Below are 24,446 nucleotides of genomic sequence, written 5' to 3'. Positions count from 1 at the left end.
TCACAAAAAATTGCTAAACTTTGCCATAAAAACGACTTCGTATAAATGCGATTTATGTGAATATTATACACTTAAACGGGAGAACAAAGGTGTCATTTTTTGCACATATATCATAGGAATAGATTCCACGCTAGTGCAAGCGCAGAAAATTTGTCATTATCACGGGAAACTGCACCAAGTGAAAATGTACGATTTCCTCAATATACTTAAGCTTCACTAGATTGTATAAAGGAATCTACCTAAAATCGATAAATTAAAACATTTTAAAACTTTAGCAATCGTCTCATAGAAGGTACATTTTTAAATTATTACACATTTTTTACAACATCCTATAAGGAATTTTAATACCATTTTTATCAGTGTATAACAGTTAACAATTTTGGACAATTAATCCTTTCGAATAAAATATTAAATATAGATGCCCTTTGTAAATAAATGTGTGTAGTCTCACGGTCACAGAGTTTCTGAGGGGCCGAGGAGATGGACGTTCGGAAGCAAGAAGACGGGACTTATTTCTGGATATTCCCCGCTTCTTACAGATAACGAACAATAGATTTTTTGCTGTTCTCAATCTGTTTATTTGTCTTCTGCCCAAGCAATCCATTTGAATTGAATATGTTTATATTACACATTTTTTTATAAAACGTTTAAAAAGAGGTGAACAGTAAGTGGAGTCTTTATCAGTAAATATCTAATAGAACAAGGATTTTGGTAATTTTGTGGATTATGCAGATGAACACAAATCAAAAATTGTATGTAAAACGCGGTATTGTACTGCAATTAAAATTTGTTATTTATAACAAATATTGATAACAAATTTACCCATAAATTGTACATAGTTAAAATTCAGACAAAATGTACAAAATAATAGACAAAATTAATTTATTAATAGATAATTGTGAGTACAGATGGTCAAAAACAGAAATACCAAAAAGGTCCCTATTCTTTCAATGTGATGTTATAGAAACAACAATTTTAATAGAGCAAGATCAAGAAACGGCTGAATCTTTACTTTTATTATTATATCAAAGGTGTTTTGTTTTTAATGGCTAAAGTCCTAGTGTGGCTTTAATCCACCAATTCAGGCAACATATTATCAAAATAAATTTTTTTCAATTTTTCTTTCATTTTCTTGTTCCAAACAAATCTAAAAAGAATTATTGTATCTTCTTTATCCCATTTCTATCTCGATACAACGTGGTATCCATACAACAAAATAACACTAATTGCGACGTCTTCCGGTTTATAAATACTTTTAGGTGTATTTAGCGGGTGACATATCAGGTATCAATTCATCTAGACCGTAATTTTCATCAGCTGCTTGCACTGCTACTATACGTCTCTGTCGGAAAACTTTACATCTAGACACATGCTTCCCAAATAATTTTTTAGGACTTTTAATTATAAGTACGAAGGCTTTCACGGCCGGTGGTAATTAAACTAAAACTAGAACTAACACTAGCACTATCACTAGAACTAACACTAGACCTAAATTCGAAAGTTTCTTGTTCTAGGTCTAGTGTTCTAGACATTGAAGTTACCTACTTAGTTACCTACTAGTAGTTCAATAGCGGGTCTAATTTAGTAATTATACATTTATTTAGTATTCAGCTTCACCTACTTATATAGTTTTATTTCAAAGCAGTTGAAAAAATGCTATTCATACGAAATGGTCGAAAAATATGATAAGATCGTAAAAGATGCAATGTAAATAAACAGACCGCTCGCACAAACTGTTTTGCCACACCATACGCCCTTTGGGTTCGCGGCTAAATCGAAATAAGCGAAAAAATTAGAATATTCTTACCGTGGGAAATTCCGATATTTATTTATACCAAAAAATCAAAAAAATGTATACATAAAAAGTAAAAAGTAACCAGAAAATTATTATCCACGGCACCAAGGACTGGGTTTCGAAACTTTTCTTAAATCTCTTCTTTATCTCCGTTATTATCAACAATTATCTAAATATCTTACCGTGCGGCCGTAGAGTACGTCTTTCTATGCATTTTTTATTTGAAAGTTTTTTGGCTATATCAAACGGTAAACGCGTTCTGTTGGAATTAAATTTTCAGCCCAGAAATTACAGCCTTAATACATATAGTTTTCTATACCTACTCTTTCCATAGTACGATGACAAATAATCGGCCGGTCGTAGCGGTATAAAAACACGTCTATACAATAGTAGATGTGTTTCTGTCTCACTTTTCAGTAGAAGCTAAATATTTGTATTTTAAAGATGTTAAACCTAAGCTAAACCAAACACTGTGCGACCTCTACAAATCAGAGGAGGAACCATACAAATTTTTTTATCAGTTTTTAGAACCCAAGTAAATTGAACGGTCACCTTAAAAGAAAAGCAAGGTAAGAAAAGAAAAAAGAAACGTAAATCTTACTGCTAACCCCTTTTTGTACGTTTCGATTGTGGATTTCATTTAAGCCAACAGACCTACACTTAGAAAGGTGGATTGACAAAAAGTGTGTACATCCAATAAAGGATTTCAATGCAATGATATTCCAAAACAAATATTAATAAACACCAAAAAGACAGTTTACAACGACAACGATAAACTACAGCAGGATGTACGATTATCTCATTTACTAGAAGTGCATTACACAAAGAGACATCGTGAACGCAAAAACTCCATTACCAAGAAACCTCACTACTTTCAAATATGACACAACGTAAGAAATTATCTTGTTATGCTTATCGACTAGTTTGTTTAACGTTTCTAATCTGGTAGATCTGCACAAACCAAACAGCGTTCTCGGTCTGTAGAACTTTTTTTGAAAAACTTCTAGAGATGCCCTATCGAAGAATCTTATGGATTGCAAAAAATATTAATGCTGTCAGGGTGTTCAGAGCAAATAGAGGTGGAGATCGGTGGAAAATAAAATGCTGAAGCAAAGAGAAGAGGTTATACAGTTTATAAGAAAGTTTAAAAGGGTTGAAAGCTATTACAATAGGACAAAGTCCAAGAGGTTACAAGGGTTATACTTGAGTTCTATGCTCAACGTAAATAAAATGTTGAACATGTATAATGAAAGTGTGGACAAAATATTTTCAACTAAATTCAATTTAGGGTTTGGTTCACCAGCAACCGACATTTGCAGTTATTGCGAACGTCTCAAACACAAAGCATTATCAGCAAAGTGTTAAATAAATCATTGAGCGATCTCAAAGTACATAGAGTAAGAGCTAGGCAGTTTCACTTAATGATGAAGGAAGAAGAAGAAAGTGCTGCATAATTTTGTTTGATCTATAACAGGTTCAGCAACTCCCGAAACAAATCGCATTCAAGGATGTTTCTACTTACTACAGATTGGAATGTATGCAATTTGTATTGTTAATTCGAAAAGCTCGTCACCTAACTTTTACAAGTGGGTTGAGCATCAATGCGGCAGAAGCTCGAATTCAACTAGTTCGGTAATTTTACATTTTTTAAACAGTAATGATTGGGCTGGTGTACGAAAAATTAGATTCTTTGCTGATGGCTGTGGTGGCCAAAATAAAATTAACCATATAATCAATCTATTGCACTGAAGAAACTTAAAGATATTGAAGTAGTTTTTCCAGTGACTGGCCATTCCTATCTCCCAGCAGATAGGGTCCTTGGAAGTGTTAAATAAGAGTTAAGAAGGCAAACATGGCAAAATTCTTTTACCTGAATATTACCACAAAATTTACAAAAAAAAATGGAAAAGTGCACATATTTGGAATAGATTGGCGAGCTTAAGATATGTAATCATTGCTGGATACTGTTAAAAAGGTTGAAGGACTAAGCGAACAAAAAAAGATGTTATTCAAGAAATTTACGAACCATAAGTCCAATACAAGTCAAGTTAAATTTAAATGTGAGATGCACTACAGATTCGAAGATCCTTCAAAAACTTTTGTAACACTAGTAAAACGCCTTTAAGAGTTAAACGCTGTCGATTTCCCATTATTGAATTCTGTAAGAAGAATTTTACAAGATAAAGGGGAGGCTGTGGCTGCTCTACTAAAGAAACGTTTTAGAGAAGACTGAAATTTTTATTTTGATGTTCTCGAGGATCATGTTACCTTTACTGAACAACATGATGACGACGATCACTTATATCATTGCTTAGAAGATTGTGAACCAAAACATTAACTCTTGTCTTAATCTATGTAAGAGTTTGCATTTTCCACCTCGAATATACGTTTTGTTACGTACCGTTGTTGTCATTTTAAAATAATGCTTTTTTTCTTTACAGCATAAGATAATTTTTGGTTTCTAAAAAAAATAGCTAAACAAAATTTTGCTTTCAAAATGCAAAAAGTTACAACTTTTTTGTTTCAAAATGCAACATATCTAAGCGTCATTTTGGAAATTCTCAGCAATAAAGCATATTACATGAGGAATTATTTGTGTCTGAAAAGACTAATGCAATAACTAACACATAAAAAAGAAAACACTATCATTACATTTGGGATAACATCGTCACAAACTGTTCTGGTTTTGTCAAAAAACACTTCGTGCGACTTGTTGGGTTTTGTAAAAAACCTCCTCATATGATATCAGACACGTGTTGTTGGCCATTCAAGAAATGCAAAAAAGTAAATCTTCTCTAAGAGATATTGCCAACGAATTTAATATGCCCAAATAAACCCTTGATTTCAAAGTCAAACATCCAGGACATAATGAGAGTTTTGCGCCTTGTACCGTTTTAACCAAAAACGAGGAAACTTGTTTAGTATATTGGATAAAGGAGATAGCTAATAGAGGTTTTCCTAGGAAAAAGATAATATATTAATGAGCGCTCAAAACTTTCTGAAATAAAACTCAAAAAAAATCCCTTTAGAATTAACAAATCAGGAATCGGTTGGTTTAAAAGATTTTTGAAACGTTAGCTGGATATTACATTTAGGACCTCTGAAGGAGTAACCGCTGCAAACAGTTGCGTGTTTAAGGAAATGGTGTGAAGAGATAGAGGGCGACGCATCCCTGATTGAATGCAATAACAATAATGCACAACATAATTTTGTTATCAAGAGATTCAACGTTGAGAACCGCATTTTGCATATAAATGTTTCGGAATATATATTATCATATTAGACAGATAACATGTCGATGTCCTTAATTTCGGAACTAAATTTTCTCTTCACCATAACCTTAAAGCAGTCGATTTTGCTATAAAAATGGAATCACAATTATATCACAATCACTCCATCAAACAAATATTTTTTGATAATCAATCCCTAATTAAGGAATATGACAGAACTCCTAAAAATCATTTTTACTATAATAATAAGTCAAATGTTAAACACACACTTGCTCACAAAAGTATTATTAATAAGATTTCTAAATTTAATAAAAAAGTCACTGATAACAATTTAATAATTATGGCATTGTTATGTTGAACAAGGCAGATTATATTAAAAAAAACCTTAATTTCTTTGCCAATAATAACATTACAGAGATTCACAATAATCCAACTGTTAACCCTACAAAGAATACGTGATTAAAACATCACAGAAAAACACATACGCCATAGGCCTGTCAGGCCCAACGTATTCACTGTAGGGTTAAATATAACAATAAATTTAAGAAATTCATAAAATCAAACTCTATTCATTTAAATAAATTTAACATCACTAATTTTAATTCCTTTGCCATGAATCCTCTTATACCAGGCATGAAATGTGTAATTAAGCTTCATAAACCTGATGAAATCATAAAAAGATAACTCTTATATGTCATATGTCCAATACATAACATTGCCTTCCAATGACTATAATAAATGTCCAATAACTGTATTTTTTTGCAATAAATAATAAAAATGTAATTGATGCTTTCAGTATTTTCTACGAAATCATATACGTAACTACATTCGTGCACAACGTGCGGAAGAACAATAAGAAACGCAATTTGCGTTTCCATTATATTACTATTTTTTAAGAAACAATCTAAGAAAAGCTCGATTGTCCTGTTCGCCATCCTCTAAGACCGCCACATGTTGAAATTAAAGTGTATTTATTATTTATAAGTAGGAAGGCTTTTATGGCATTTATTATTTTTTGTTAATTATTAATGATTAAACAAAATAAGTTAGATTAAAAAAAAATTAAATTATTACTTTATATTACATAAAATCGTAAAGTTTGTGTAAATAAAATAAATAATTGTAATTTTAAAGTATAAATTCATATGTCTACACCACTATTTGTCATACTGGTTTAATTTTAAATTGAGCAGTAATATCTAAAAATAAAATTTATTTTCTCCTAAAGTGTTTTTAAACATCATCACGTGTTCCCATCGCCTCAACGCTTTTTTAAACCACAATCATGTAAGTGGTGTTAATTGATATTCTTATCAAAAAATTGTAATCTAATATTGGACTATGATAACACATTAAAAAATAATACATTGCTAAACATACTCAAAAAATATCTAACGTTTTTTAAATCGATAAAAAATTAAGAGTTTTACCTGCTCATCACCATTACTTCCTGAAGCCTCTTTTTTCTCGTCATTTTTACCATTACCATCGGAAGGACTTGAATTACCAGAATTTTCTTTGTCATTATCGCTATTATTCGAACTTGGGACAACATATGGTAAAGCTTGGGAACGTTGAGAACTATTTTTACCATTTCTACTTTGCCCGGTTTCTTGTTCAGCCGTAGAACTTTGGGGAATAACAATTTTTAAAGGTGGAACTTTAAGATTCCCTTCAGACTTTCCATCCTCCACCTCCGCATCACTTGTACTCGTCGGTTTCGGACTTGGACAAGGACTTTTCTTTTCAACCGCATTTTTCACCGCCGTTAAAGCACTCGATTTCCCTTGTGCCCCACCTGTTTGTTTTCCGGAAGCCGATTTCCCCTGACCACCAGACCGTTGAGGTGTAGACGTTTTCTGTTCTTTTCCTGATTCGTCTTTACGTTTCTTTCTACGAAACTCTTCATCGTTTGTAGATTCATCTTGGTTTTCAGAAACTTCCGAAAACGATCTTTTATTGTCCTCCGATTGTGTTGTGGATTGATTAGCGGTTTCCGCATCGTCATTTTCCATATCAGCGGGTTCGTTACTTTTTCTGTCGGGCGAAGATTCAGTTTCTTTTACGGATTTAAATTCGTAAACATCTTCAGAACCCTTCGACGTATCCATATTTTCTTCTGATCCGCTCGTTGTTTTTTGCTTATTGCTTTCGGTGACTTTTTTATCATCCCTCGAACGCGGTTGTGCTCTTGTAACGTTGGACTCTATAATAAAATAATTAAACCGGTTATTATGTTTCTCTTTTATGTAGTAGTATCTAACAAGCGTTGTGATAATGGAATAAACCCAGAAATGAACGTGTTTGTAATTTTTATAGTGCAATTGAAAATGAACAACTGTAAAAACGCCTACTAATTTAGTAATTATACAGAAACTAGACTCATTATTCAATATTGAGTAAGAATGAAATGATTATTTTCTATTTGTAGATATGAGAAGTATGTGTTCGTTTTAAATAAAGTAATTTTTTCTTTGCTTTGACATTTTTACATTATTTTCCAGTTAGGAGAATCATAAATTAGTATTGGAAATAAATTGATGGACAATTTTCATGTTACCTTGAAATAAATTGAAAAGAAAAACAACTCAAATTTAATTCAAAACATTTATCGAAAATTACAACAAACGTTCAGTCCTGACTTTTTTTAACTATTTTTCTACTACCAATATAGTTCAAAACAAACTTTCAATATTGAATTAAGGATTTCGTGTTTTATGATAGGAAGTGAATGAATTGTGCAAACACTTCTTTATCAGTAAATCAAGTTGTTTTATCAAAAAGATTGTACCAATTCAAGTTTGTCATCGAACAAAAGTGTATTAATAAAGTATGTCGTTGCTGACAAGTCAAAACAGCATAACCGCCAAAATAGTTACTTTTTACTTGGCTTTTTATACCGTTGAACAGGATTTTAAAATTTGCATCCAACAGTTAAAACGACATATCCCCACATAACCTACAATCGCTACAATATTGGTTTAAAGTAATGCCTATTTCAATATAAAAACTTATTTGTTTTCTGAAAAACCAAGTAAATGTCGTTTCTGGAGCTTTAGCATGTAATAACAAAATTTATTAAAATTGAAAAATTATTTGAAATTATAATAAAATTATTTGATCAGTGCTTCAACGGAGAAGAAGTTCCAGAACAATGGAAAGGAGTCTATAGATTGTCAATCCACTAGAAAGGGCATAAGAAGATCTGCTCAAATTATACTACAGTAGGTGCTCAAATAAAAGCCATACTCTAATAAGGGCCTTACAAAACTTATACTTCCAATCAACATCTAAAGTAAAAATTTGTAACAAATTATCGGAATCGTTCCCGATCAACAAATGATTGTGCCAGGGCTGCTGTATTTCGTTCCCTATGTTAAAAATTTACATAAAAGAGCGTTGCATATCTGGAAGAAGAAATGCCAAGAAATGAGGATCCCAATAGACAACATAACAGTGTATACACTTCAATTTGCAGACAGAATGAAAATGAATTATGTAACGAATGCAAATATTTGGGTATCGGATCATACAATCAAAAAGCATTATAAAGTCCTGAAACGGAATTGTGTGAAATACGGAGATAACAAAAAAGGAAATTTAACATCTATAACACATTGAGACAACAACCTGAAATAAGAATCGCATAGAGGCAACTGAAATGGATGCTCTGAGAAGGTCTGCCAGACTATCACGTATGAAAAGAGTATGAAATGAAGTGATAGAACAAATGGGGTTACAAGAGACAATAGTGAACGATATTGAGAGAAACCAACTTATATGATATGGCCATGTAAAACGAATGGCCATTGGACGGTCTTATGAACGATGACTGAGATAAAACATGGAACGTGAGGACACTGAACAAGCCAGCAGCTTAAATAGGCCTGCTTAATGAAATAAAGAAATATAACCTAGCAATCACAACCCCGCAAGAAACCAGATGGCTGGGCGAAGGTAGAAAGGATACAAAAACCAAGGGAACTAGGAGTAGCGTTTATAGTGGATAAAAAAATTAAATCGAACATGCTCACTATCAGGACTTTCAACCTATAAGCGAAAGACTGCAAATTAAGAGTACATACAAAGTTTTGCAATGTAACAATTATAAATGTACCCAGCCAATGGAAGAGCAGGAAATAAAGAGTTATTTTATCAACAAGTAGAACAGGTGTACGATACAATACCTAGAGCTGACATTAAAATAGTACTTGGGACATGAATACGAACACTGGCAAAGAGGTCAAATATTTGGGCAACATATGAAAATACAGCTTACATGATGAGACTAACGAAAACGGTGAATTTATGATTAAATTTGTAGTATGAAGGAACATGGTTATCAGCTCAACATGCTTCTCACACCGGAATATACATAAAGTGACATGGATCTTACCAGACGGTATTACTATAGAATAACCAGAAGTCACACTGGAGATATCCCGCCAAATCTGACGCCATATTATTGCGAGGAAGCAAGGTATTGCTGTTATTGGACAAATTAAGTTGTCTCTCTTATTCATTTTGCGTTCATCGCGCCTATGGTTCCTCGCGATAAGATAACGGATTTTAAATCTAGGTCATAAAACGAATCGACGTCAGTGTCATTTCTGGTTATTCTGTGGTATCGCCAAAAACCAAGTAGACCATGTGTTAATAATAAAAGATTTGCATCAAATATCGTAGACGTGAAGGAGGAGTCTGCTGCGGAGCGGACCATCTCTAGACGTAGACAAAGTTGAGGTGTAAAATGAACAGCAAAACCCTACAAAAAAGACACTAAGATAGAAAGCTGGATCTTAAAAAACTGAAAACATCGGAAATATAATGCAGATTATATAGAAGGTGGAAATAGAAGTAAAGATAAAGAAACGTTCTCGCGGTAATAGGTCAGATGATTGATGACCAGAGGAATAATATTAAGACAGATATGGAAGACACATAGTGCGGAAGTATTAAAAATAGTTGAAGTTCCAAAAAGGGAGCCCTGGTTTGATAACGACTGTGCTGAGTATTGCAAGAAGAAATGAAAAACATAAAAAATTTATGGCTAGGCCAACGCGAGAAATTGTTCAAGGAAGCAAGAAGAGAAAGGTACAAAATATACAGACGAAGGAAACGGGAGTCAGAACTACCGCGGTATTTCGTTTCTGTGCACGAATATTTTGAACCAAAGACTACAACCCTTTGCTGAGAACATCATAGGTATTCTATACCAGGCGGGTTTTAGAAAATGAAAGTCTGCCATCCACCAAATAATTACCGTTAAACAAATATTAAATAATGCCTGGGACGTCTATAATACGACGTCTATAATACAGGGTGATTCACATAAGAACCGACACCGAGGAGGGACATGTAGAGGACAATAAATTAAGATGATTTAACGCAACTTATGCCGGGTTTATACAGAATTTAACTGTAAATTTAAATTTAAAGATTTAGATTTAAGGATTTTATTTAGCTTTAAGAAAAAAATTGATTTATACAGAATTTAAGATTTACAGAATCGCAACCTCAAGAAACAAAATATTACTGGTTTTTGTGTAGTCATTTTCTACCAATATCTTATCTTTATGTTCAGAACATTTTTTATCGTAAATATATCGGCAATTCTCAACAATTTTAATTAATTTTCCATCGAATTCACTCATTTTGTTGGCACAGAAATAAACAACAGTTGAGGTTAGGTTAGAACGCGCTATTTACGCCGGCCGATTATTGGATACAGCTGATTGAGGTCGTCTTGCGCATGTGTGACGCTGTAAATTTAGAAAAGTTAACCAACTTTATGTTTACAGCTAAATCTTACAGCTTTGTATAAACGATACATGGGATTTCAATACATTTAACTCTTACAGCTAAATTTTTAAATTTAAATTAACACCTAAATCGTCTGTATAAACCCGGCTTTATCTCTATACTAAGTTGTACCAATGAGGAGTTATAGGCGTTCAAAGTTGGGTCTTAAATTTTTAAAACATTCAATATCTTCGTAATACATTAAGCTAGAAAAATAGAAGTATAGAGGTAAGTTACGTTAAATCATCTTAATTTATTGTCCTCTACATGTCCCTGCTCTATGTCGGTTCTTATGTGAATCACCCTGTATATTTGTAGATTTTAGACAGGTGTATGATTCTATCAATAGACAACAACTCTACAAGATCCTGAAATACTATGAAATCTCAGCAAAACTGCTACGGTTATATAGAGGCCAACTAACAGATCTCTTTCAGATTTCACACGGCCTGAAACAAGGAGAGGCACCCACCTTGTTTAACAAGGATCAAGACCAAGAGAGCGTCCAGGAACGTGATGAGAGGATACAATTGACCTGGACGCTAAGGAGATGATCGGGGGCAGAAAGCAGAAGAGAAAAGCCAAAGACAGGGAAAATTGAAGGCAAAGGTTGAAAGAGACCAAGGCTGGCTTCAGGCAACAAAGTCATGAGAGAATGACACATAAAAATGTACTTTTGCCCAAATAGTGGAGCTATTTAAATTCTATCAATCACATCGTAATGAATTTCTTGTTGTATTTTTGAATCTCTTTATTACTTTTTAGTTGCTTTAAAGCCTTGTAATTGTGTCACTTTAAAAATAAAACACGAAACAGTACACATTTTACACACAGTACTCTTGTGTAGGCTACATGTAGTGTTTGGACATCTTCACTCAAATAGTTACTGCAATTAACGACAAAACTCAGTATAACAAGGTAGGATTTAATTCATTTCATTCAGATTTAACAACTGTAAATTATATACTAACTCAAACAAAAAAAACTGAAAACCGTTAAACAAACAAATAAGACATTATACGCTTCTGCAAAATTTGGCTGCCTGAGGATAATCTCTCTCCCTTTAAAACTAGGAGACTTTAATGTGGTAATAACAGATATTGACATTTTATCATCTTATATAAGATTTTTTTTAATGTCCAACTTTATTTATTCGACATCAAACATAACAATGTTAGGACAATTCAGATAGAATAATATATATAGAATTTTATGTTGAATAAAATACGAACACGATATTTAATCAATAATAATAATTGTATATTTTACTTTAGTCAATTATTGAAACAGGTTTGAGTAATTTTTGATATCTCTTTTCATTATTTCGTAAATGAAGAAGATATTAATTAAAATCTTACAGCGATTCAATTTATTTTAAATCGATAACTACTTCAAGTTTAAAACGCATAAATACATTTTGCAACATAGATATAATTTTCGTGAAATCAGAAATAAATTAATTTAATTAGTTGTGTATTTAAATAATTATCTCTTTTAAAGATCAAATTAGCAACATTTTACCTCCGAGATATATAATAATATTTACATTTGAACTTATATAATCAACACTGTGTAACAAAATCATGGTAATAGCTTGTCCTAGCGTTTTCATCTAATCTCTGCGGTTTTGTGGATATGTAGTACCCCAAAAACTACCAATCATTAGGCAATAAAAATTCGTGTTTGGCTGAGAATAAACCAACGGCAATTTTATCATATACATTAGGACAAGTGACTGCACGAATTATAACAAATTCATGCTTTTTTCCGTATTAGACCAAAAAAATATAATGATAGAAAATTAACTACTTCCACAGACGTATTGTAAACTTAATCGTTTAATAAAAACATCACAAAAAATTTAAATATTTTACAAGACTTTTATCTGTGTTCTTTAAAGATGGAAACAGATTATTGTCAAATGTAATGTGAGCACGTGTGATGACACGTGCTCACATTACTATTACGTTTTTAATCAGTTTACTTGAAACGGGCAGTAGGGAGTACAAATACATCGGAAGTTGTTGTTGTTTTATAACTCAATAAACAAATTTCAACGACGTCACTCAAAGCAAAAACAAAGCAATCGTTCATAATAATTTCTTTCCTTTAATCAAAATACCCAATCCATTACTTTTTTACTCCAATGATAACATGTTTAGAATAGGTTTAGAACATATTTAGAACAAGTATAGGTATAACATGTTGTATTGTTTAGAATAGAACATACTATAAATTATATTTTGCAAATGGAGTGATAATAAAGTGGTTACATTAGAATTGCATTTGAAGGGGTAGCCGTACTGGTTAGAAAATACCTGAAACATTATGAAACGCAACTATACAATTGCAAAAACAGCGAAATAATATGAATCAAAATCGATACGACAAATAACGCAATGTTTAAAATCGCGGCGGTGTATAAACAACCAAAGAAAATGATTTTAGAAAGCGATGGAGAAGAATTATTTAAAGTCAAAGAACTAACAATAATAATTGGCGATATGAACAGTAAACACCAAGCATGATGTTTTAGCTGACGTTGACTCAGATCATTTCCTGGTGGTAACTAAATACGATACAAGTTCACACCAACTATAAAAGTTATACATGGTATGTTTCAAATAGTATTTACATAGAGTATAACATTAGAAGTTAACATATTTCATTCTTCTAGAAGTATTATATCGACATATGGGTTAAATTAAAATAATATTTATGGATATCTGATTATCGGAAACCTGCCCACAAATCGTACGAGATTGAAAACCACAAATAATGATATGTAAAAGTAGGGTAACAAATTTTACAAAAAAACAAGATTACTGAATGAAAATAATAAACATCATTATGGAAAGAAGGCTTGTTTATACAGTGCGTCCGTAAAGTACGGGATATAATCGATAAAATTATAAATAATTTATCCCTGAAACATTTGATCGGCCAGATTTCGAGAGATCTCGAACATGCCCATGATTTTTAAATTTAGGCACAACTCGGTTTTCCATACTTTAGCTAATGGATTGGTATCAGGATATGTTGGTAGATGTTTGTAGGTGAGATGTTTTCTACGTGCTCAGGAGTTACCTCCGAAAGCAATTCTCCTTATGGATAACGCGCGACCCCATGCCTTGTGAAGAGTTCGAGTTCTATCAACTCCAACCATAGACAGAATTTCTATTCTTTCCCGCTCATGGATACTGTACTTTTATCAGTGGAAGCAAATTTGAAGTACAGTACACTCGTGAATAGAAGTCTGTCGGTGGTGTGAACATGAAATTATTGAGGTTAAGGAAAAAGCCAATATAATCGAAAAATGTAAAACGGGAATGTTTTTGTGAAGTTGTGGTATAAAAAAAATCGATACGGTAACACGCAAGCTAAAACCATCAACAAATGCAGCTTGATAAAGTCAGCATTTCCGCTTTTAGAAGAGAAATTGTACAATTAGTTTCTTAAACAAAGACAAAAGAATTCACGAATTTCAGGGAATATGCTGAAACAAAAGGCATTGTTACTATCAAAACAATTGAATATTAATACTTTCACAGCCAGTCATGGTTGGCTGCAAATATTTAACGCCGTCGTAGCTTTAGGTTTTTGAAAATCACAGGGGAGAAATTATCAGCCAACACAGACGTAGTAGACCCTTTTAAAAAGAATCTAAAACGTATCATTCAAAAGCATGACCTAAAAAGGCATCATATTTATAATGCGACAGGATTGTATTAGTGCTTATTGCCGAACAAACCTGAAGTCTCAAAACCTGAAATAACTGCTCCTGGATTAAAAATTTCAAAGCAACGACTGACGGTTTATGGGTTGTATAAATGCTTCAGGTTTACATAAGCTGAAACCCCTACCATTCGTACCAAAAGTCAAGGCCCCTCAGTTTAGACATGACAAAAATTGTGGTAAAGTTTGTTGTTATCAAATGCATACTTTGGTAAAAACCGCGTTGAAATTCACCCAGCTGTTTTTGACATAACCGCATCCTACTAAACCGCAAAACTATATGTAATATCGAAAAAATAAAATATATTCCTAATTAAAAATACAAGGTTATCGCCTGGTTAAAATTGAAATTTTTTCGTCAGATAGTTTTTAAGAAATAAATAAAAATATCGCAAAGTTGCGACAAAAAGCAATACAAAGAAAAGCGTGGAACCGAAATTTTTCTTTAATTAAAATACCTAATTACTAGAATGGCCAAATTAAAATACCATAAATATAAGTAAAATCATCACCTTAAAGCAATTCGAGAAAAAACAGTTATGGCCATAATTGCTCAAAAAAATATTCACTCAACTAATCAGCTATCTCTTTCATAAACCGAAATAAAGTTAAAAAATATGTATATCGATAAACAGAAAAAATTATTTTGGCCTCTCTACTCAAGGAATCCAGAAATGCAAAAGACAAGCATTGACTAATATGTATTAGGTTACATTGTAATTTAGAAGACTTATGAGAATTAAATCTTAGAAAGTAGTTTGAATGAATTAAATTAGTACTATTTACAATTTCATTTATTTTAAGCAAACTCAGATGGTTCCTTAATCAACATTCATATACATCTTTCTATTTCAAGGTCAATAAATGAATCATGTTATAAATTCTTTTCGTGAAAACAAAACCTTCAAAAACTTTATTCACAAACCTTAAAAAAAATTATAAGATTAAGAGGCCTACCTAGCTGGCGAAAAATTCGAAACGAGATTCCCTCGTGAACACGCTTAATGCGGCAACACCGCTCCACGTGTACTCGATCGGGCTGGCGCGCCAGGCCGATGGCGACCAGGACTGTCCGATTGTCGGGTAATTCCCCGACAATCAGCGACGTTGATTTTATTCTTAGTTGAATGCATTTGAATACGAGTCGGGGCCGCTTTTTGGAACATAGCTGTTATTGCTAGTATTTCATTATTATCAATTGTTAGTTAAAATTATATATTTTCACGAAAAGGGATGTTGGTGGATGCCGATCTTATCAGATTCCTCATTATAAAATTGCACAGTATACCAAATTTTATCTGTATATGACAAATCATTGAAATTATTACAGATAATCTATACCTTAACCATTTATTGATTTATACAGGGTGATTTATCAGCTCACCATCAAACTTTGACATATGATAGCTAATCCAATTACAAAAAAAAATGTTAATGAACATATGTCCTATTTTAATTAATTACAAAATTATAACACTTTAAAGTTTTCATTTTTATATCATAATTAACTGCTACATTATTTTTAAAACACATAAATATTACAAATATTGTTCAAAATAGACTCCTTCTGAAGAAGGAATACATGCTTCACAATGACGAATTAAAGAGTTCTTCAGCCGAATTAAAATGTCTGGTTGATTTCTTGTTCCAGTAGCAGCCATTTGTATTCTGTTTAATGACTGTTTTCGTGTGTTAATTTCCACTTAATACACAATTTGTATCATATGACAGAATAAGTAGAAATCCAATAGATTAAGGTCGAGGGATCTAGGTGGCCAAGCAAATGGACCATTACCAATCCACTTGTTTGGAAAATATTTATTTAACCACTCGACAACTACTCTTCCGCGATGAGGGGGGCATCATCGTACTGGTACCACATATTTTGAATTACATACATTAAGAGGTATATCTTCAAGTAAATCAAAAAGTGTGTTGTTCAAAAAAATCTGTAGTTTACAGCGTTCAAACGTCCATCAAGTACATGCAAACCTAGTAAATTGTTGTTAAATAATCCACCCCAAACGTTGATGCTGAAACGTTGTTGAAATTTCCTTGGTCTAATCGCATGCAGATTTTGTAATGCCCAGATATGTTCATTGTGGTAATTATTTATACCATCTCTTGTAAAACATGATTCATCTGTCCAGCGATCATTTGAAATGAAGTCATTATTTTGGGCATGTTACTACAATAACCATTCACAAAATGCTAACCGTTGCTGATTATCTCCTGGCTGTAGAGCTTGAACGTTCTGTTTACGATACGGATGAAGGACTTGTCGATTCAATACGCGCCATGCAAAATGTTGACGTACATGTATGTTGTGTGCTATTCTTCGAGTGCTAATGGAAGGATTATCAATGACAGCATTAATTACAGCTTCTTCGTCCGCTACATTAACTACATGCGGTCGAATAGGATTACCTGTTTCTCAAAGTCTTCTGAAAGAATCGCTAAAAACTGAATAATATGGCAAATGACGCTGTGGAAATCTTTCTTGATATTCTGATACTGATTGTCGACCGTTTCAATTGCAAAAAAAAATACACGAAAATTATATCAGCATACTCTTCAGTGCTATAAGCGTACATTTTAAGTTTCTTCTTGTATGTAATAATTAAACCTTACAGCAAACTGATATATTACAATGACAACTTTGTTTTTGTTGAATGTTTGATTTTACTGACTATTAATAAATTCGCTGCAGAAAACTTTAAAGTGTTATAATTTCGTAAATAATTGAAATAGGATATATGTTCATTAACATTTTTTTTTTTGGTAATTGGATTAGCTATCATATGTCAAAGTTTGATGGTGAGCTAATAAATCAACCTGTATTTAAAGATTAAAAATGTTTAGACTAGCTGTCATAATTTTTGCTCTAGCAGTATATGTGGTTGAAATTATGCCACCACTTACAGAAACACCATATATTTTGTGACCCATATATAAACACCATATATAGGGTGCCCATTATTTATGGAATATAGTATATATCTCGATAAATGTTGACTTTATAAAAAAACATTTTATACAAAAGTTGTTTAATATTTTATTTGCCATAATAAGACAGCATTCAATTGTTTATATTTCAGAAAACAAATGAGCAATGAATAACACTTGAATTTTTTTAAATGGCAATATACCCTTTCGTTAGGCTCATTTGATAGAGATTGTTTTTCTCTTTACGACGATGTAAAATTTTAGTACCCTTATATCAGAAAATGTTTGAAAAAATTTAAAAATTGTTATTAAGAAAATTTTTAGTTTTTTATGAGTTAATATATTTTTTTATTATTTATATTGTATTATTTATTTTAAAATATACCTTTGGTGCTGCTTTATATTTTTATTTTGTATTTATTTTAATAATTAATCTAATAGTAGATGATCAGATAATTGTGCAAATATTCTCATTATTAAAAATGTTTTGCCACATTTAGACATTGTTTTGCATTCTACGTAAATTAAATGTTTAAATTTAAATTAATGATATAAAAATTTTTTGATCTATCCGAAAATATTAATCGCTTCAGGTTTGTTTTTCTTGGGAGACACTACGCCGACGTCTCGGTTACTGAGAATACCGAGCTCCACTATGTCTCGGGCAATGTTTGGGACGGAGCAATATTTGCGATGTTGCCGTATTTATACTCCACAAGCAATCAAAACGGACTACACGTTTTAAACCCATTTTATTTAAATTTGCTGCATTTAATAAAAAAATTGAACTCTTTAAATATGATTTACTTTACATTCCACTACCTCGTGATGCATTCCGTTTTTAAAAATTTTTTAAAACGTGATTTTAGAAACGTTACGCGACATTTTTTGAAAAAACTAAATGCATCACTAAAAACTATATAAAAGAATAGAAATTTTGATGTAACAAACATACAAAAATTTTAAACGATGGCTGAATAAAATGGTATTCGTTGTTTTTGCTAATAGGTTATCCTCTTAAATTAACAACGTCAAAGCACACAAGTTGGTTAATAATAATTAAAATGTTGAAGATAACAAATTGTGTATCTAAACAAACATTAAATGCAATAAATCTTCATTGCATATATTTCAGTTGACGTCCGCTTAATTATTTTCTTTTAAGGATTTAATTAAGTAAACAATATTAGCACATAAACAAAGAACGTTTATTTCAACCATGGTTAATAATCGATTGAAATTCTTTGAAAGGAATTTTCATTTCGTACTTCAACAATGACTCAGAAATAACTTGTTATCGCTTTAACTACCACACGAACAGTGTTTATCACGTCTTAAAAAATTTTACTCAGAAATTCCATTCTAAATGGCCTACATATACAGTGTGTCCGTAAAGTAGCGGATATAGGCGATAAAATCATTATGAACGGTTTATGGAAGAATCCCTGAAACGGATTAAGGATTTAAATTTTTTGGTGTAGATTTTAAATTTTCTCCGTCATTTTTAAACGAGTTATTACGTCATCATATTTTTTTCAAGTAGCAATCCCCCCATATTAATTACGGAATATGAAAGAGTGGACATTATAAAAATAGCTTTCAAATAAACAGCTACTTAATTTATGAGTAATCATGGGAATCAATTATTTTAAACAATTTCCTAAGTGTCAAAAACTGATTTAGTAAGAAGTTGACCTCTTTAATGGAACATATCCTGATAGCTAACTCATTACTTTTTTGAGGAAACCTTAACTGGAGAGAGACGTTTAGAGTTTTTCAAAACGATATCATAATGTTGACATAACTTAATTCCAATGGCAGTAATTCCAACAAGATGTCGCGCCACCACACTTCAACAAGCTTTATTAAATCACTTTTTGACACTAAGGAAATTGTTAAAATAATTGGTTACCATAGTTACTCATGGCTACTACCATTTTTATCATATCAAGCAAATTTGAAGTAGTTAAATTTCGAAGTAATTTTTCTCAAAATTTTCTTATGTAACCAATATTAATACTGACTGTACTAGATTCCGAAAAAAACCTCTTTCATAGTCCGTACTAAAAATGGGGGATGGCCATTTGAAAAAAATATCAATAACGTCATAACTCGTTTAAAAATGGTGGAAAAATTTTAAAATCTACAACAAAAAATTGCAAAAGATTTAAATCTTTAGACCCGTTTCAGGGATTTTTCCATATGCATACAGTGTGTCCCAGGATAGATGTTACAAGAGGCTAAGGAATTAAGCTCTGCTTGGTGTGGAGAGAATTTTAAATATGTATGTATGTAGAGAGAGGGGTGCGTAATTTTTACGCGCACTTAGGCCCCAGTGGGCCCCTTGTGCATACTCCCTTGGAGGCTCGAGATGGTAGAGAAGATCTCGTTAGGTGACGATACCGCTTACTCGTTTCCAATGACGAGTTACCGCCGCCCCGACCCCGAGGGGTCAGAGGGCGCTCACGCGCATTCGTCCCTATAAGTCGAGCCTCACACACATGCGTGCTAACGACAACCAGAGATGTTAGACTGGTTGCCGGGACCGACGGCTTAACGTCCCCTCCGAAGGACGGGGGGCGACTCAACGTGAATTCACCGGGGTTCGAACCCGGGACGTCTGCGTGTTAACCCGAGAGCTAACACGCTGAGCCATCACGCCCCCTTTTAAATATATTTTCATATTTTGAAAATCAACTCGGCCTTGATAGTGACGCGAAAACTATTTTTAGTTCAGCTAAAGTAAGCTTTTTGTTCATGATATGGCAAAATATCATTAAGAAAAGTTATTGAGAATGAGAAATTATGACACTACGCAAAATTTCAAAAAAGATATACCTACATTGATTAAACCACCATCTTTTAGATTAGATCAGAGTGAAGAATAAAAACAATGAAAAATGTCATGAAAAAAAAAATACTTAAGTATGTAGTTGCAAATATTGACAAATAAATTGTATTATCCCTCAGTTTTAGTTCACATTTCCTCCTGCATTACGTTAACCTTAGAACAGAAAATTTACGTCGTGCAGTGTTATGGGCTTGGGCAAAGTACACTAAGAGCAGTGGTGCAGCAATTTAACGAGAGATTTCCTAATACCAACTTTACACGTATGACTGTCATTCAAACCAAAATTTGTGTACACCCTTGAAGAAGGCGATGAAGGCCGTAGATTATTATTTTGTTTTACCATCGGAGAGAAATGTATTGAAGAACGAAATTTTTATAAAAGGATTGTGTTTTCGGACGAAACATCTTTTAGTACAAATGGTGTTATTTCTTCTCAAAATTGTCGTTACTGGTCCATGGAAAATCCAAATTTTCACATCAACTGTAAAAGACAGTATTACTAAAAAGTGAATGTGTGGTGCCATTTCATACCGTTTAGGTATTATTGGGTCTTTCTTCCTAAAGGGGCCGTTAAATTAGTATTCTTATCTGCAACTACTTCAAAGGTTCAGGGAAGAATACTTAGACGACATGCCGCTGATAGAAAGACAGGCAATTTACTTCCAACAAGATGGATGCCCTGCAAATTATACAGCACACGTAGCTGAATGGTTAATGATGCTGATTTTGTTACGACCTTACAATATATTTTTGTATGGGGTCGCCTTAAAGAACTAGTTTTCGCTCAATCAATACCGAACAACCGAGAAATACTAAAAGAACGGATAACAAATGCTATACGACAAATACGCATCGCAGAAATTCAGAACAGCTTTAGAGAATTTAGGCATCGCACAGGCGAATTTTTTAAAAATCTTGGCCAAAATTGAAAATGCAATTACAGTAATACCCCGTAGTTACGCGATAGGTGGGACTGACAGTAGCCGCGTAAATCGAAAATCTCTTTATAGATTTCTTTTTTTAAATAAATTCCAATGTCGAAAACCTAAAAGCGCTATCGTTAAAAAAACCGCGTAAGTACAGGGACGCGTAAGACGGGGTCTCGTAAGTCGAGGTTTTACTGCATTGCTATTTGATTAAGTAAACCCCAAGGTGCCTTGAAACACTTTCTTTATAATTATTCTAACAATCGCCGCCAAAATATTTTAGTCGTCAATTGATTGTTTAGTAAACAGTTATCACCTAGATAAAACGTCGGTAAAAAGTGTGGTTTTTAATTGATTTTTTCCTTTACACTTCTTTTATATATTTCGAAAATTTATCATAGAACCTATTGCTGGTGGTAAGTAGAATTGTATAATATACAGAAAGTAACAATTCGGTTATTAGTTTTTTTGTAATATTGTTTGATTACATCATATGTTTAAATTGAGAAAATAATTTATTTTACGATATTTATGGGCAAAAAATAAATTGTTTAATATTGTTCAAAAGTAATATTGTATACGTGTTGTAGTATAAGGCCTACTATTGTAGATTTTGCTAGAAATTCTTGCGGTTTCACCTTAAAATAAATTTTTATTAGTGTGTATAAAGATCGGAAAAAAATCATAATTCTGCTATGTGCTGTTGGTTTGCAGAGCGCATTTGCAGTTAGAAAATAAACATAAAGGGGCACTTTTTCACCATTAAATTGATAATATAGGCTGTCCACAAAAAGGTTTCTAACCAAAATTGCAATTTATTTTCTGAAACACTAATTTTAGTATGAGATGTTAGCGTTCTAAAGTTAATAATTTTCTAGAAAGAAATTAAAAAATTGAATTGACACACTGAGTTTTCGGTAAAATATTATAAGTTGTTATTGTGTCAATTCAATTTATTATTTGCAAGATTTTTCCTTGAAAATTATTAACCATAAGTGTTATACAGAATGGTCCGTTACTAATGGGACACAGAGCAACAGTGAATTCCTTACATTAAATTATTACCATTTAACCCAATTTATCTTAGTCCATTTGTTAATAATAAGGAAGATACAGATGGGTAAAGTTTATAGTCTATTTTCGTTTTTCTTTAATAATTTTCACTGTCAATTAGCATTAATACTCTCGTATTAATGCCAATACTCTAGTATTAATGCCAATTGACGGTGTTAGTCTAGTGTTTGACCAAATAAAGTCATTTTTAACGCCAACTAATGTTTACTGAGCATAATTTAATTTTGCAAAGTGCCCTTAAACAGTGATTATCTTGGAAACGGAGAACTTTAGAGAAGATTGGTAGGCATACCAAATTTATATAAAAATGTCAGACAAACTATTTTAAGTTGTGCGAGTTGTAAAAATTTTAACGATGAAGAAGATGTCTACTTTAAAGGAGTTTTTAAGGCAGGCAGTGTCATCTGAAATTAAATCAAAACTAATACCAAATTATATATTTTTGTAACAATAAGAACAACGTTCTATGTCTCTTAATTAAGTGGTAATAGACATATTTTTTAAAATGGTAAACGTTCCTGTAGATCATATCTTTAGGTACTACGGTCATAAATGGTCGCAATTTAATAGTAACCAACAACGACAACACCCTTGGCAAGTAATTTTAAAAGATGGCCTGTTTAGTCAAGATTCCAAAATGGTACAACACTTGCCACATTTCTTTACATAAAAAATATTATTGCCTGTTTTTCTGAAAAAAACACGTTCTTTAAAAAATCATACTTTCGCATGCTATTTGTATTTAGTTTTTATTTCCTCTTAACTTTATCAGATGATGTGCCACTGAAAAACAGGCGATATTTTTCATGAAAAAAAAAGGCATGTTCTGTACCATTTTGGACTTGAACTTGACTAAACAATTACTTGCCAAGGTTGTACTACTCTTTTTTTTTAGAAATCGTGTGTCAAACTTAATAGACATAAATTCTTTTATATTTGGATTCTTCTTGCTTACCATTCTATTAGATAGAATTAAAGATAATTTAGCACTTTTACGCTTTTAAGTTGTTCCATATGACAGGTTAAAAACCCTTGCTGCAAAACATTTTGAGTCCACGTGAGACATAAAAGCAGCACTCTTTAAAATAATTTCATTGTTACATTGTTTTATACACCACTTAAAGGGTTTTTAACCTGTCATATGGAACAACTTAAACGTGTGCATGTATTTGTTTATTGACGTTGCTTTCTGATGATGCCAAAAAGGCGAAACCGGTAAAGGCAGATAAATAAATTACTATTTCCATTGTAAAAGTGCTAAATTATCTTTACTTCTATAAATTCTTTTAACCTTAACTCAATCAAATTAATATTTTTTCTCGGAAAACCAACAACTTTTGTTGTTTGATTTGTGACTTCTATAGTAGCATAGTTAATAAGGATTCCATTATTAAAAAAATCACGATTCAATCACGAACATTTCTGACCTTAGTACCTAAAGATATGATGTACGCGCACGATTTTTAACATTTTTAAAAATACCACGTAACTAAGAGACATGAAATATTTTTCTTATTTTTACCAGAACAGGTATGGGTTGGCCTCTCGCCCAGTACCCGCTTGACGTTGAGTTCCGGGATACCTATACCGGGTGTCCCTCAGAAGTGGCTCACCCCCATATATTTTTTTATTATTAGTGATATAAGAAAACCATTTGGAATGCATAGTTAGGCCGTTAAAACGGATTATTACGACATGAAATCATTCTCTTTGTACTTCCGGTTATACCGGATGTGAGTACTAATTTCGCTATTTTTTCTTCATTTGGGTAGACAGCATAATTTCACATAACTTTTACTTGAAAAAAATTTCACGATCGCTTATAATTTTTGAAGAAAAAATTATTTTCGTTATTTTTTTACGTTTTAGTACCTTCGGAAAATGTATTACAACTTTTATCGCATTGTAGCTAGGTTAATAGTATAAACTACGCTATTTCCCTCTTGATTTGCTATTTCTTGAGCAGTGATATGCTCTCTATATCTGATACGCTGTAGTCAGTGGTTCTTTTTTAATAATGGTGTAAATTAACAGTTGTATTAAATTAGTTTTAAAAGAAAAACGTGATCAAACAATTAAATTTAATT

At 32.3% G+C, this 24,446-nt stretch overlaps 1 protein-coding gene across 2 annotated transcripts in view; it reads right to left on the bottom strand.

The window, feature by feature from the left end:
* The window catches only part of LOC111422764 (ankyrin repeat domain-containing protein 11), a 41,548-nt gene that overhangs the window by 3,303 nt on the left and 13,799 nt on the right, over window positions 1-24,446 (bottom strand). For both annotated transcript variants that reach the window (XM_023055987.2, XM_023055996.2), the window contains exon 4: window positions 6,456-7,231. In XM_023055987.2, the coding sequence (XP_022911755.2) occupies window positions 6,456-7,231 (776 nt within the window). The remainder of the gene's footprint in view (window positions 1-6,455; window positions 7,232-24,446) is intronic.

This window comes from Onthophagus taurus, chromosome 1 (assembly GCF_036711975.1).
Source record: "Onthophagus taurus isolate NC chromosome 1, IU_Otau_3.0, whole genome shotgun sequence".
In the NCBI taxonomy this organism is placed as follows: domain Eukaryota; kingdom Metazoa; phylum Arthropoda; class Insecta; order Coleoptera; family Scarabaeidae; genus Onthophagus; species Onthophagus taurus.
Note: the sequence above shows the minus strand (reverse complement) of the source record. Positions and strands in the feature narration are given on the sequence as shown.